The 14906-nt window shown below is 44.5% G+C and overlaps 1 protein-coding gene across 7 annotated transcripts in view; it reads left to right on the top strand.

Moving 5' to 3' along the window:
* The window catches only part of LOC124465355, a 102693-nt gene extending 88283 nt beyond the window's left edge, over positions 1-14410 (top strand). For 4 of the 7 annotated variants that reach the window (XM_047017085.1, XM_047017086.1, XM_047017087.1 and 1 more), the window contains exons 17-22: positions 7859-7985; positions 8228-8355; positions 10720-10843; positions 12121-12279; positions 12998-13157; positions 13377-14410. In XM_047017085.1, the coding sequence (XP_046873041.1) occupies positions 7859-7985; positions 8228-8355; positions 10720-10843; positions 12121-12279; positions 12998-13157; positions 13377-13465 (787 nt within the window). In that variant the 3' untranslated portion in view covers positions 13466-14410. Of the gene's footprint in view, positions 1-2306; positions 4097-7858; positions 7986-8227; positions 8356-10719; positions 10844-12120; positions 12280-12997; positions 13158-13376 lie in introns of those variants that run through there. The other 3 variants (XM_047017088.1, XR_006955785.1, XM_047017089.1) reach the window with 3 other exon arrangements.
* The last annotated feature ends 496 nt before the right edge of the window (positions 14411-14906 follow it).

Raw genomic sequence — 14906 nt, 5'->3', positions numbered from 1 at the left:
ACGTAACGGGACTCTTTCAGCCCCCACCTTTCCTCGGAATTTCTAAAACTCATGTAAAATGTACTCAAACAACCAAAAACCTTGTTAGCAAATGTATCAAAATACTCATCACTCAACATATTTCAAAAGTAAACCAAATTAATATGTCAAATTTGCTCCAAATTCATACATTTCTCTAAATGTGCGTATTTTCAATCTCTCAATTAGTCTACGCATGCGTCATGTGGTTACTCATCTGGATCTCAAATGTCAAGCTGCAATTCCTTTACTAGCCTGTACCCGCCGCCATCGCTGTTGAGTCTGTCTGTAAGTTTGTTAGCTACAGATGTCGTTGCCATAGTTGCAAATTCAACTTCCTGGACTCTCCTCGGTCTCAGGACAGCAAAATGCCCTTTCACCGTTAGCGATTAGCTATTAGCTAACAAAGTCACAGCTTGGATCTTTTCCTCTCAGATTCCAAAGCTATCCTAGCAATTTTTAAAACACGTCAACAGACAGCGGACTGGCTAATTCGGTCGAATCACGTCAGCCTTCTGATTTCTTTCTAGGGACAATTCTACCCTAGCCTACAACATGTAAAACAATTACACAAATGGTATACACACAATAAAACCGCTATTTTAACAACTAACTATACAATTAGTCCTCATCGACTAATACAATTAGTCCTCATCGACTAATTTAGTAGGCCTACTATCTTTTACGTGCGCACAGAGTAATTTATCACCTGTAGCCTACTCACAGGCTGTGGACCGGCCCATTTACTTCAACAGCTTTCTACAGAACTTAGCAAAATAGGATAATAACGCTGCTTCCCAGTACCCTGGCGCCATATCTTAGTAAACATGACTCCTGTGATTAGCCTGCACCATCTCACAACTTGGACCTGAATTAAGTAAATGCAAGAGATATAATTGCACGTAATTTATCTTTAACTCAAAAATCTAGTCCAAATTCTACATTGTACACTGAAAAGTCCTATCTTATGTTCACGCATCCGAATCCTGGTCGACCAGGCCTTGTATGGCAAGGTCAGGATTTACGGGTCAGGATCCATTGTGAGTTTAGTTCACAACTTCACAGCGGTGTATTTCATCCAACTCAATTTTACTGCAATGGCATTCCCACAGAAATCAGCAATAATCTTACCATTTGCTTAGGTAATTAACTACCACCAAACTCAGATATATTTCAAATATCTCAGTTCTGGTCGGTCAGGCCGTAACTGATTCTGTTTCCCGGATCTCCCGGCGCCATTTCTTAGCAAAACCTACAGTCTATTTACTTCACCGATCTTTCTGCTCCCGATACGCTGCACTGGGTTTCCACCAGGTCTTAGCTGATAGGGACCAGAGTGAACCTTTAACGACTACACTATGGAGTTAAAAAAAAATCCATTTGGAACACAAAATTCGACTATATATATATATACAATTTCATTCTTACCTTGTCCATCGAAAGCTGTGCCTCTTAGCTAGTCCAGAATTCCGTCACCTTTCCACCATCCCCCCCCCAAAAAAATGTGCCTCTTTTTAAACAGCCGTATTTGCTGCAAGGTTCTCCACCGTTGTGCACGTCTGCACAATTTCAATTCTTGGTTCTGGATGATGTAAAGGATTTTGGAATCCGGCTCGAAGGACCATTGTGTCAGAAATATTAATCTATCAAGCATTGCACAGTCAGTCGGTGAACAAGTTTAAGAAAGCTTTATTGCTTGCGGCCGGCCCACAAGGAGACAAAAACATCCCCCGCCATTGTGCTACAAAGTTTGTCCGCTAGCATATTGTGCTAGCTAGCTATTTAAGCAGCCCCACTCTTTACAGTCATTGGTTAAGACAAAGGCATGCAAATGTTTCATGGCTCTTCTTCATTGGCTCCTTGCATAGACCTGGTGCGCGTGTGTGCGTGCGTGTTTGAATGTGTGCGTGTGTGTGCCTTTTGAACCCTGTAAGCTTGACCACATGATTCACCCAACACAGATAAGGCCAGACATCTTTTATGGCCTTTCTAGTAAGAGAGAGTGGTCAGCCCAGGTCACCTTGTTTACATATGCCTCATGTTACCCAAAGTCCAGATTTGGGGGTAGGCTTCTCTCTACACACAAGGGATGCTGAACACAGAATCATTCTTATACAGGATAAATGTGTTACATCTTCAATTTCTCCAAAAACAAGGTCCTTAGTTTGACCGTCATTTAAGTGCTCAGCGAGAGAACCCAACTGTGTAAGCATAACGGAATTACTCATCCTCTCACACTGCGGGAGTGAGTTGCAGAGCTGTAACCCGTCCTCATCGTTTTTCTCCAGGTCGGAAGAGCACAGTACCACCGTGGCCACACTGGACTTGGTAGACTGGCTCAGAGCACCTGGACATGGGGAAGGTTTACGGACATGATATGGCTTCAGCACGTTGACATGGCACAGTTGAGTTGTTCGCCTCCGCTCTGGAGTCCTAACCACGTAGTTGGTTTCACTGAATTTTCTGTCAACGGTCAGTGGTCCAGTGTAACGAGCCGACAGAGACGAGCCCTGAACTGGCAACAGTGCTATAACCCGGTCACCTGCTTTGAAACTGCGGCTCACTGCCGATTTGTCTTAGTGCTGCTTCATGCGTCTCTGAGCGGACGAAAGAGACCCCTGTGCTATGGCACACGCGTCATGAAGGCGGTTACGCATGTGGTGAACGTACTCAAACACGTTCTTCGGAACCCCCGGTAGGTGTGTCTGCTGAAAGGATATTCTCCTTCATTATTTGTAACGGACCCCGCGGGGTGTGACCGAAAACTAGGTCAGCAGGGCTGAAACCCAGTGACTCCTGTACCGTCTCCCTTACAGCGAACAACACGAACGGCACCCCCTCGTCCCAGTCAGCCTAGGAGTCCCTGCAGTACTTGCCAGTACTTGGCTTTCCGGGTGGTATGGACTGGACACCTGATGTTGGATAGACAGGTTCCGTAAGACGTGTCTACAGAGCTTGGACATAAAGTTACTACCCTGGTCTGACTGGAGGACTTTTGGAATGCCAAACGTGGTAAAGAACTTTATGAGTGCCTTTGTCACTGCCTTAGCGGTGATGGTGCGCAACGGTATTGCTTCTGGGTAACGAGAGGCGCAACACATAATCGTTAGGAGGAACTGGTTCCCTGATCTGGTTTTAAGTAACGGGCCTACGCAGTCAACGATAACCCGTTCAAACGGTTCCCCCATCACTGGAACCGGACACAGAGGAGCGCGGGGAATGACTTGGTTTGCTTTACCCACTACCTGACACACATGACACGTCTTACAAAACTGCACAACATCCGACTTTAGCCCTGGCCAAAAGAAGTGCTGGAGAATGCGGTTGTACGTTTTAGTTATGCCAAGGTGGCCAGACCAAGCCTGGTCATGGGCCACAGACAGCATCTGCTGCCGAAACTGGGCACCACAACCTGGGAAATGACTCCCCAATCACCATCCGCCTCATGCGTTGTCTATTTTCGTATGAGCACCCCGTTCTCTGAGTAGTAGGCATTTCTCTTTGCCTTAGCCTCCTACGGGGAAATCACTGCTTTGAAGCACTTAGCCAGACTGTCATCCGCTTTCTGGGCCTCGCATACCTTGTCATAGATAGCAGACAACAGTACGCTCAATCCGGCTTTGTCAGCAGCTCTAGCCTTGTCACGAGATGTGACATCACATGGCACCTCGGTACGCTCGAACACAGAGCCTGCCAAATCCACGACCTCACCCAGCCTACGAGCTTGTGTTCTGGTGACCACACAAGCGGGGAATACATGGGGAAAAGCGTTGGACAGCTTGTCACCCTCAGCTCCTGTGGGTGGTCCATCTATGACCTCTAGCACGGGGATCACTTTTACCCCGGCGATGCCGTTTCCGAGCAGTAGAGCAACACCACTAACAGGCAACTCGGGGACCACCCCCACACGGAAACAGCCAGAGACAAGGTCGGTTTTTAAGTTAACCCAATGTAACGGCGCGGATGTTATACCTTTTCCTAGCCCCTGTAGGAGGACTTGGGACCCCACAGACGTGCGTTCGGACCACGGCAGCACGCTGGCAAGGATGAGAGATTGCGCAGCCCCTGTACACATTAACAGCCCTGGTGTCGGCCAAACCGGCGGCTAAAGACACCCAGCCGGTGAATAACTTGGATCGGGCACAGAGGTGGGTTCACGTGACCGTTCTACTGACTGAACCAACCCGACCTCTTTGGACTGACTTTGGGGTGACTTTGGCTTACTCTTCAAGGAAGGACAGTCAACAATCAAATGGCCCAATAATAACACTCCCTCTGTTCAGTACGCTTCAGGCACCAACTCATACGCCTTTACAGTGTCGTAGCTCAGACTGTCCTCCAGAGAGAGCGAAGCCACTACTTCTTGGGCTTTACCCGACAAACGACTTTGGAGCAAGAGGGGCCAAACCTCCTTGGGCCACTTGAGAGCCGTTGCCACTCGCTTGAACGCTGAAAAATAGCTATCCACCTCAGCCTCACGGAACGGTGGAACAAGAGCAATGTTCTTGCTCACTTCGAAGTGACCCTGCACACCACAAGGCGGAGGTACCGCATCCAAACCAGCGTCCAGCTCCATCCTTCTAATGCGTACAGCCTGATCTGCCTTTATCCTTTGAATCTCCAGTTCGAACTCGTGTTGCCTGGCTTGTAACTCAACTTTTCTAGCGTGTTCTCTGTCCAGTTGCTCTGCCTGTAAGCAGGCCAAGTGCAGCGCGAGACGCGCTCTATCAACCGGGGTACTTACAGGGCTGGTAGGAGAGGCCGGATCGAACCTGGGGAGGGTACGAAGAGCTCCTTCCTCAGCTAGGCTGTCCCTCAACGGCACTTCCGAGAGGGGAGGTGGTGTCACCTTCTCCTCCTCGTCCACCTCCTCTTCCCCTTCCACCTCCTCTTCCTCGTCTACCTCTACAGTGAGAACTCCCTGTTCTATTAGAGCGGTCTGCACAGCCTCGAACAATTCTGTCTTACGGGCCTGCTTCCTAACCGCCACTTGGTAGCGGTCCGCAAGCATACACAAGTCCGCCTTGCGCAACCCCACCAGCAACTCTAGAGAAGGGGCCTCAATGAAAGCAGCAACCGCCGACTCAGCCATCCTGAGCTTAACACCGCAACCGAACTACCAAACAAAACGCAACCACTAAACACACACGGATGCACCAGCATCAAAACAGCCCTAACGAGAGAGATCACAGCTAGTCCCTACTCACTCCACATCGAACACCACACCTAAGACACCAGCCACCGATTTGCCGCTAGAGCAGTGGAAGCAGTTGCGTAGGAGATTGTACGTCTTGGCTCCAATTAGAATGAGGAGAACAGAAACTTTCTTCTCTTCCTTCACATCATTGGCAGCACAATATAATTCCACTCTTTCCATGTATGCTTCGCAGTCTTCATTAACACTATCGAACTTGTCTACCTTTCCAACGTAAGGCTTATGCGTCGTTTATTGTGAGCTATTCACGTGTACTCACGCATCCTCCATTATCCTTGCTACTCCTCTAGTGCTGTTGTTCGTTTTCACTCTCCTTCCCTCCAGTCGACTTCTCATTCCATTTACTTTTAAGCTCAATTTGCTTGTTAGGTTTGTAGATTTCTTGTCGCCAATTTGTCGTGTCTATGCAACTACTTATTAATAAAATAATCAGGCTTACTCAGAGGTTAAGTTCACATGTGAAACATCACTTGGTTTACTTGAGGTTTCTGCACTCAATGTATACATACATGTGCATGGCAAATAACCAATAGGAGAACAATGCATAGGGGAGTGCTTACACATAAAGAAGTAGATCCTTTTTAAACACTACACTTCTCCCTTTTTGGATTAACACTACGCTTACTATGCACTATTTGTTTGTCACACCATCATCTTTTAAATGAATAATATGTACAATTTGAACAAACCAATTGTCAACCTACTGTCCACTAATGCTAACCTTAACCAGAGTGGCAGTCGCTAGTTTGTTGATAGTTGAAGTGTCTTTAAACGAGACTACATTACCACTCAAATTAACTACTCAAGTGTTGCCACTGTGGCTGTGTAAAATATTCCTTGGCTCACTGGTTCTCTCCTGACTGGATAGAAATACAACCCCAATTCCCAAAAAGTTGGGACATTGTGTGAACTAAAATAAAAAACTGAATACAAACTGAATACAATCTCATAAACCCATTATAGTATTCACAATAGAACATACAAAACATATACAATTTTTAAACAGATGATATGTACCATTTTAAGGAAAAAATAAGGTAATTTTGAATTTGATGGCATTAACACATCTCAAAAAAGTTGGGACAAGGCCATGTTTACCACAGTGTAGCATCCCCTTTTCTTTTAACAACAGTCTGTATCTGTCTGGGAACTGAGCACACCAGTTGCTGGAGTTGTGGGAGAGGAATGTTGTCCCTTTTGTGTCTGATACAGGATTATTGCTGCTTAAACGGTCCTGGGTCTTTGCCATATTTTTTGTTTTGTGATTCACCAAATGTTTTTAACTGGTGATATTTCTGAACTGCAGGCAGGCCAGTTCAGCACCCGGACTCTTCTATAACGAAGCCATGCAGTTGTAACAGATGCAGGATGTGGCTTAACATTGTCTTCCTAAAATATGCAAGACCTTCCCTGAAAAAGATGTCTGATTGCAAGCAAATGTAGCTCTAAAACCTGTATATACCTTTCAGCATTGATGTTGCCTTTTCCAGATGTGCAAGCTGACCATTCTATAGGCACTAATGCACCCCCATACCATCAGAAATGCAGGCTTTTGAACTGAGCACTGATAACAAGCCGGATGGTCCCTCTCCTCTTTAGTCCGGGGGACGCAGCGTCCAAGGTTTCCGAAAATGTCTGACCAAAGAACAGTTTTCCCACTTTGCCTCACTCCATTTTAAATTAGTTTTAGCCCAGAGAAGATGGCAGTGTTTCTGGATCATGTTCACGTGTGGGTTCTTCTTTGCATGATAGAGATTTAACCTGCATTTTTGGATGGCACAGCAAACTGTGTTTACAGACAATGAGTTCTGGAGGTGTTTCTGAGCCCATGCAATGATTTCCATTACAGATTCATGCCTGTTTTTATGCAGTACTGCCTGAGTGCCTGCGGATCACAGGCATGCAGAATTTATTTTTCCCCTTGTCCCTTACACATACAGATTTCTCCATATTCTCAGAATAATATATTATGTACTGTAGATGATGATAAATTCAAAGTCTGCAATTTTACGTTCAGGAACATTATTCTGAAATGGTTCCACAATATGTAGATGTAAGTTTTTGCAGATTGGTGAACCTCTGCTCATCTTTACTTCTGAGAGATTCTGCCTCTCTAAGATACTATTTTTAAACCCAATCATGTTACTGACCTGTTTGAAATTAATTAAGTGTTACTATTGATATTAATAGTAACACTTACTTTTTCCAGCCTTTTATTGCCCCCCGTCCCAACTTTTGAGACGTGTTGCTGCCATCAAATTCAAAATTACCTTATTTTTTCCTTTAAATTGTACATTTCATCAGTTTAAACATTTGACATGTTTTATTGTGAATAACATAATGGGTTTATGAGATTTCTAAATCATTGTATTACATTTTGTATTTTGTTTTACACACCGTCCCAACTTTTTTTGAATTGGGGTGGTACATTAGCAGTGTCAAACACACAGGTACATGGCACACAAATGCAAATACAAAGTTAATTCGAGATTGAAAAACAAACAAAACTGCAGGCACACTGCACAATAGAGTTGTGTAGGCTACTGTACCGCGTGTCCCTGGTTGACCCACCAAGCGGATGTGTGTGTTTTTGTGTTCCTCCCTGCTCCTCCCACCACTGTCCAGCTGGCTGCTCTTTGAAGACGAGGGTTTCTGTGGTAACCAGTATGTCCTGGGAGAGGGTATTTATCCTGACCTAATTTCCTGTGGCTGTCTGACCACTTCTGTCAAATCGCTGAGGCCCATTCCCTATGTGAGTGTACTGCATCATTACACTAAGCTGTGTTTAGCTGGTGCAGTATAGCAGAACATGACCACGCACACAGCATTACTCATATTAAATCCAGGTAAATGTCACACACTTTGTTTTAGTTGATTTAAAAGCGCAAATAATTATTGTGCAAAACAATTGTGTGCAATAATGTACCGTGATTTAAAGTGTCCTGTTTTCTCAGCACATGCTCTGCCCTCAACTAAAATGTGATGTCACTGTAGAATTTCTCTGAGCCGTCGCTCAGCCTGTTCAGCCTGGACTCCTATGAGGGTGTAAAAACGGCTGTCGTGACCCCCTTGGACAGCATGAAAGACATCTTCACTCAGTCTCTCCGAGTCGACAGCGGAACGTGAGACCTTTTTTAAAACATGGTTTTGTGTCGACATGTTTCTACAACTCTTAGCTGACTGGAAAACATGTCTTTGAACTCACATTGAACTTAACCTCAAGCCTGTTTCACACAAGATTTGGCTCCTAGCTTGGGTATATAGAGTGCATCCGGAAAGTATTCTCTTTGAAACTGACTACTTTTTTAAACTGGGAGCTACTTCATGGATACTGAGTCATACAAAGAGCTACCAGTTTGATACACTCTTCTAAAATAACAAATTTGCTCAGATTACCTTTAGTTATATATTATTATTATTGATTAATGATACTCATCATTTCTCACAATAACTATCAACATTGACTTAACAAGGTGGGAAAACAGATAATATCAATTTTCAACACTCTATTTCTATTAATCTCAGCAATTGTTTAAATTTTCAGATGATCACCTCTACATCCTCCAAAGCAGCACAAATGGGCACCGTGTTGGTGACCCCTGTGTTACAGCCTTTTAATCTTTCAAAAATGGATACAAAAATAAAATAATCCTTACATTTCTACACACAATATCCCATAATGACAAAGTGGAAAAAGCTTTAATAGATTTGCAAAATTAAGAATGAAAATAACATGTACATATATATTCACTGCCTTTGCTCAATACTTTGTTGAAGCACCTTTGGCAGCAATTACATCTCCAGAGATGGGCTCTGGCTGGGCCACTCCATTCAACATTCACAGAGTTGTCCCGAAGCCACTCCTTTGTTATCTCAGCTGTGTGCTTGGGGTCGTTGTCCTGTTGGAAGATGAATCTTCTCTCCAGTCTGAGGTCCAGAGTGCTCTGGAGCAGATTTTGTGCGTACCTGCAGCCCAGGTTGTATGTCCAGCTGAGAAGTCATTGAGAGGGCTCGGTGCTGACAGCTGAGGACGTCCAGGGAGACTTGTCTCCAGCCAGAGTGTCCCTGATTTATATAATCGGGCTATTAATCAAACGGTTGCCAGTTCGATTCCTGGCCAAGCCAAATTATGTTGTGTCCTTGGGCAAGGTACTTCACCCTACTTGCCTTGGGGGAATGTCCCTGTACTTACTGTAAGTCGCTCTGGATAAGAGCGTCTGCTAAATGACTAAATGTAAATGTAAGAGCCAAATATGTACTGTTATTGTGGGGTATGGTTAAGGATGTACACTGGGTGGCGCTGTTTGGCTCGGCTTTATGAGCTGGGGGGAGACAGGTAGTGCCAGGTGTTGACCCCGGAAGGGCAAATGGTTTCGACCGCTTATGGCGGAGTTTGGAACAGTTTACTCGTGTTTTATGGATGTTTTGTTTGTACCAAATCCCTGGAATTGAGTACGATATCTTTAGCCGGCTTTTGGACTCATTGAACCCAAGACGAGCAACAAGTAAAACCATAGCCGCCTAGCGCGTTGTACCAGAGCCTGGGGCAACATGGCAATAGCGCAGCATTGGGTTGGCTGTTAAAGTAAATATTTCTTTCATCAGACAAGAGCATTTTGTTTCTCATAGTCTGAGTCTTTCAGGTGCCTTTTGGCAAACTCCAGGTTGGCCTTCATGTGCCTTCTACTGAAGAGTGGCTTCCGTCTGGCCACTCAACCATACAGGCCTGATTGGTGGAGTGCTGCAGAGATGGTTGTCCTTCTGGAAGGTTCTCCTCTCTTTACAGAGCAATGCTGGAGCTATCAGAGTGACCATCTTGGTCACCTCTCTGACAAATGTCTCTCCCAATCTCTCAGTTTGGCAGGGCAGACAACTGTAGGAAGTTAGGTGGTTCCAAACTTCTTTCATTTACGGATGATGGAGGCCACTGTGCTCACTGGGACCTTCAATGCTGCAGAAATGTATCTGTGCCTCGGTACAATCCTGTCTCGGAGGTCCACAGACAATTCCTTGGACTTCATGGCTTGGTTTGTGCTCTGACATGCACTGTGGGACCTTATATAGTGCCTTCCAAATTATGTCCAATCAACTGAATTTACCACATGTGGACTCCAATCAAGTTGTAGAAACAACTCAAGGGTGACCAGTGGAAACAGGATGCACCTGAGCTCAAATTTGAGTGTCATGGCAAAGGCTTTGAATACCTATGTACATGTGATTTTTTCTTTTTTAATAGATTTGAAAACATATCATTATCATTATGGGGTTTTGTGTGTAGAATTCAGAGAAAAAAAAATCATATCCATTTTGGAATACCGCTGTAACATAACAACATGTGGAAAAAGTACTTTCCCGATGCACTGTATGTATAAGTTTGGGGTATTTACAAACTTCCGAGAGGAGCTTTTCCCTTTTTTGTCATTTTTTGTTTTGTGTGACTAAAGCCATGGCCCAGAACTAACTGCTGGTCTGTGTTGTCCCTCAAGGTGGGTGGCATACGAGTATGCTCACTACCAAGGAAGACAGATGCTGCTACAGCCGGGGCAGGTGCCCAGGTGGGGGGACCACAGTAGCTGGGACTCCATCTGCTCCGTACGGCCCCTCAGACAGGTGACACCACGGTTATTCTTTCCTCTAAACCATGGGCCTGCTTAAGCAGATGCTGACAACATTGACCTATTCTGGATCACACAAAATCAATGACATACAATTTGAAACCTGAACACATTTCAGCTTGTTGTTCCACTGAAGTCAACAGATGATGTTATTGTGGAAGCTGTACAGTTGTGTGTGTGTGTGTTGTGTTGCAGAGTGTGTAGTGGTAAGCCACTTCCCACAATGACATTAAGCAGTTTATTGTCTGTCAGAGAAGCTGTGGAGCGCTGGCCAGACTGTGCAGGGTGGAGGGGATCGTTATAGTGCTGTTAACTCTCAGTGCCTCAGCGACATGCCAGGGACTTTGAGCTGAAACCTGCTGGGTTCTGATAAACCCCCTTTCTGAGAAAGTTATTTATACCGCTGCCATGTGTGTTTGTGTCAGAGAGAGAGACAGAGTAAATATGAGTCGGATGGACAGACAAGGCAAGGGTTAATGAGGATGCACGTATGTTTATATGTTTGTGTGTGTGTGCGCATATTCATGCGTGTAGGTGTGTGTATGTCAACGCACTTGATAAGACAGATGGGATCCGGACCAAGGTCATGGTGATATACATCGGATTCCCACTCAGCATGATTGGACTGAGGCTATCACTTCACCTTGACATATTGTTTACACTAGACTACAGCTGAATCCTTGCATTAGCCTCTATGAACATATAAGCTATCTGTGCTCACAGAGCCCTTGTTGCTGCAGAGTAGATGGACATCAACGGAGGTCAGGAATGGTTAGCCAGTTCTGTCCTGTCGTGCTGTTATCGATGAGTCAGTGGTATCATGCTGAATTGATCCCTGCTGTCCAGAGAGAACCTCCCAGTTACAGCTCACCCACAGTATCTCCACTTCTGTGCAGTTCTAAAATAATCAGATTCACCTGTCGTGAATGATAAGTTATAGGAAATGCTTCTGTTAATGTACGAGCCACGGATCCTAGCGGGTGCCTCTCACTGAGAATACTAGTGTCATCTTAAGCTAATAGCTGTTTGTCAACAGACTCAAAATCGTTGATATGTGCATAAAACAAGTTCTGAAGGTGATCACAGAATAATAATGCATGACGGTGTATTCATGTTTCTGTTAATTTGTGTGTGGGTGTGTAACGTGTGTAACTTGTGTGTGTCGTGTGTGCGTGTAATGTATGCGTGTCTGTGTAACGTGCGTGTGTGGTGTGTGTAATGTGTGTGTGTAACGTGTGTTTTTAACGTGTGTGTGTGTGCGCGTACCTGCAGCCCAGGGTGTATGTCCAGCTGAGAAGTCGTTGTGAGGGCTCGGTGCTGACAGCTGAGGACGTCCAGGGAGACTCGTCTCCAGCCAGAGTGTCCCTGTCCCCGGCCTACTGTTTGGACACGCAGCGCTGGCTCCTCACCTGCGGCCTGCTCCGCTGCAAGGTGTGTGTACATGTGTAATCTCAGCTAGCTGGAAAAGACGCCTTCATTAGAAGATGAAGAAAAACATTTTGTATTATTTTATTTTCTATTATTTCTATTTCTTTATATTCAGTATAATTTCCTTTAACTAAAGTTGAAGAAAGGGGTGGCACACAATCATGTGACCATGTCTAGGTATGATATGCAGCTGTGCTCGTGATGGAAAGTCACTGTGCAGGGGGTGCACACTTTCCTCTGTGTGCACACCCACAAGCTTGCACGTTTGTTCTGTGTAAAATCAGCCTCGAACAATCCACATGCATGCAGAATATTCCACTAAGCCCTGCTCTGCAGACAGATTAGTCAGCTGGGGGGTGAGCTCGGAGGTTGTTGTGGACCTGGGCTGCTGCTTCTAAACTGGAGCTGTTCTAAATATGGAGCCGGAGGCTGGCCAGCTATCTTTAGCTCACAATTGAAATTCTATGTTACGGGAGGATTGGGATTTGAGGATGACACGTGAGGCTCATGTAAGGTATTACAGGACATGGTTGTGTGTGCTGTTTGTCACTCAATAGGTCATTTTGCATGTGGTTTGGTGGGGGTGCATGTGTTTGTGTGTCTGCCAGCATGTACTCCACATCTGCATTATCATCACAACGTAAGACAGACCTGGATTGCGGTTGGTCTCATCATGCAAGCTCGAGTTGTGTTTGATTGGAACTTGTCGTCCGCTCCGCAGGCTGGTAAAGGGTGCCTGTCAGTGATCGGTGCCAAGGCGGTCGCGGGGGCCAGAGTAGCTGTGTGGCCTGAACACGGACGCACACACCAGAGATGGAGCCTGAACCACAATGGGACCATCTCCTCCCATCTCCACCACAACCTCGTATTGGACTGCAGAGGTAACCACATTAACCATGCGCCATGCATGCAGTCTGCTTCACTCTTTGTCACAGTAGCTTCTTCTGCTGTTATAAGTCAGGATCCAGCTGTTTTTTTTGGTGGTTGGACTGTGCTATGTCTAGCTAGTTGCTCTAGTTTCTTCAATAACTACCTCCTAGTATTCTTTTGATGCAATTCTGTCCACTGAATGGTACTTGTTGTTGTGTTTGTTGTTTCAGGTGGGACAGGTTTTGACAAGGACCACTTGGTTGTCAATGAATTTTCCTCTGACCAGGCTACACAGTACTGGAACATTGAGGTGGTATAGGAATGAATGTTACCAGAGGTGTAAAAACGAATATTCCCAGGAAGTAGAAATACCTACACAAAAGCCCTGCGAAGTCCCAGAATAGTGGATTTGGGGATTTAGAGTTTGGGTGGATCATGTCTGCCCAGGTAGCTTGCCTCAAAACGAGAGGCGTTTCATTTGCAGTGTCTCTTGTGTTTTCTCTCAGGCGTTAGATACCATCGCAGCAGTGTTGACACATTGAACAATGTGACAGTGACCAGGATACTCTGAAATGTACTCTTTGCCAACTCCTGTAAAAAATCACGCATTGGACTAGACGTGATGTACAACCGAGAAAAGGCTAAACCTAAACTACACAAATACTGTTGAGCAGTCACAAAGTGATATGAAAGGTGATAGCTACCACAACATTTACACATTTGAAAAAGTATGGAAGCGAGCCAGTTATATGTCTCCTTATTATTCAGCCTTTCTCTCTTTGAGGTTATATATGTTTGGATTTCTACTTTTAATGTTTTCTCTCAAGCATTTTTGCACTACCATGCGTTTTCACTTGAAATGTCCCTATGCCCTCGAAATACAGAATGAAGGGTTTTAAAAAGCATATTTTCTTCACTGATGTCAAGGGTTCCCACCACTGAGAGCAATCTTAATCCTTAAAACATTACATGGGAACATAAACACTAAACTATGATTTTGTCCCCCTCAAGATTAATTACCACTGGTCCTCAAATGTATGTAGAGTTTTTGACAAGAATGACATGGTATTTTCACTGGAGGAAAAAAGGCAAACATTAATATATACTGTGTATTATAATAAGGACTAGATTCAAAATATTCACACAAAAAAAAACATGTCTATAAAGCTGATTTAACAGTGTACAATTCTGTGGAGAAGGAATATTATTAAAGATGATTGTTTTTTATTTGTGATTGATATTAAAGGTCGGTGTCATATGTTGACCGGATATTTGCTTTCATTGGGAGATAAAACTCTGTTGCAACGACAAGGCAATCAAAAGCTTTTTTGAACTTTGGAGGCTGGATTTGACATTCACCTCCATTTGTTTGAATAGTCAAACATAAATACAATAAAATGAAATGCGTGGGTGGTATCATTATTGCTAGTTGAATTAACTGTTCATATTCATATTTGCAACAGTTGCAGGCAAATGGTTTGTGGCTCTAGCATAGAGGTATCAAAACCCTTCCCATGTTGTTTTCTGCAGTGTTGGTGTGACCAACAGTGTCAAAGCTGACAAAAGCATTTACGTCAACGTTTGCATAACTAGTGACACCTAATGAAAGTCAGAGCAACCGTTATTAAGCCTGTGAGGGAACAGATGGTTTACTGTACAAGTGTGAGTCAGTGGTCAGAAGGTTTGCCTTTGGGTCTGACTAACAGTAACTGTCATGCTCCTCTCAATATAACTACAGTCTGTGGACAATGCCTCATTGT

The sequence above is a fragment of the Hypomesus transpacificus genome, unplaced genomic scaffold, assembly GCF_021917145.1.
Source record: "Hypomesus transpacificus isolate Combined female unplaced genomic scaffold, fHypTra1 scaffold_48, whole genome shotgun sequence".
Lineage (NCBI taxonomy): Eukaryota > Metazoa > Chordata > Actinopteri > Osmeriformes > Osmeridae > Hypomesus > Hypomesus transpacificus.
This window is presented reverse-complemented; position numbering and strand designations above follow the sequence as displayed.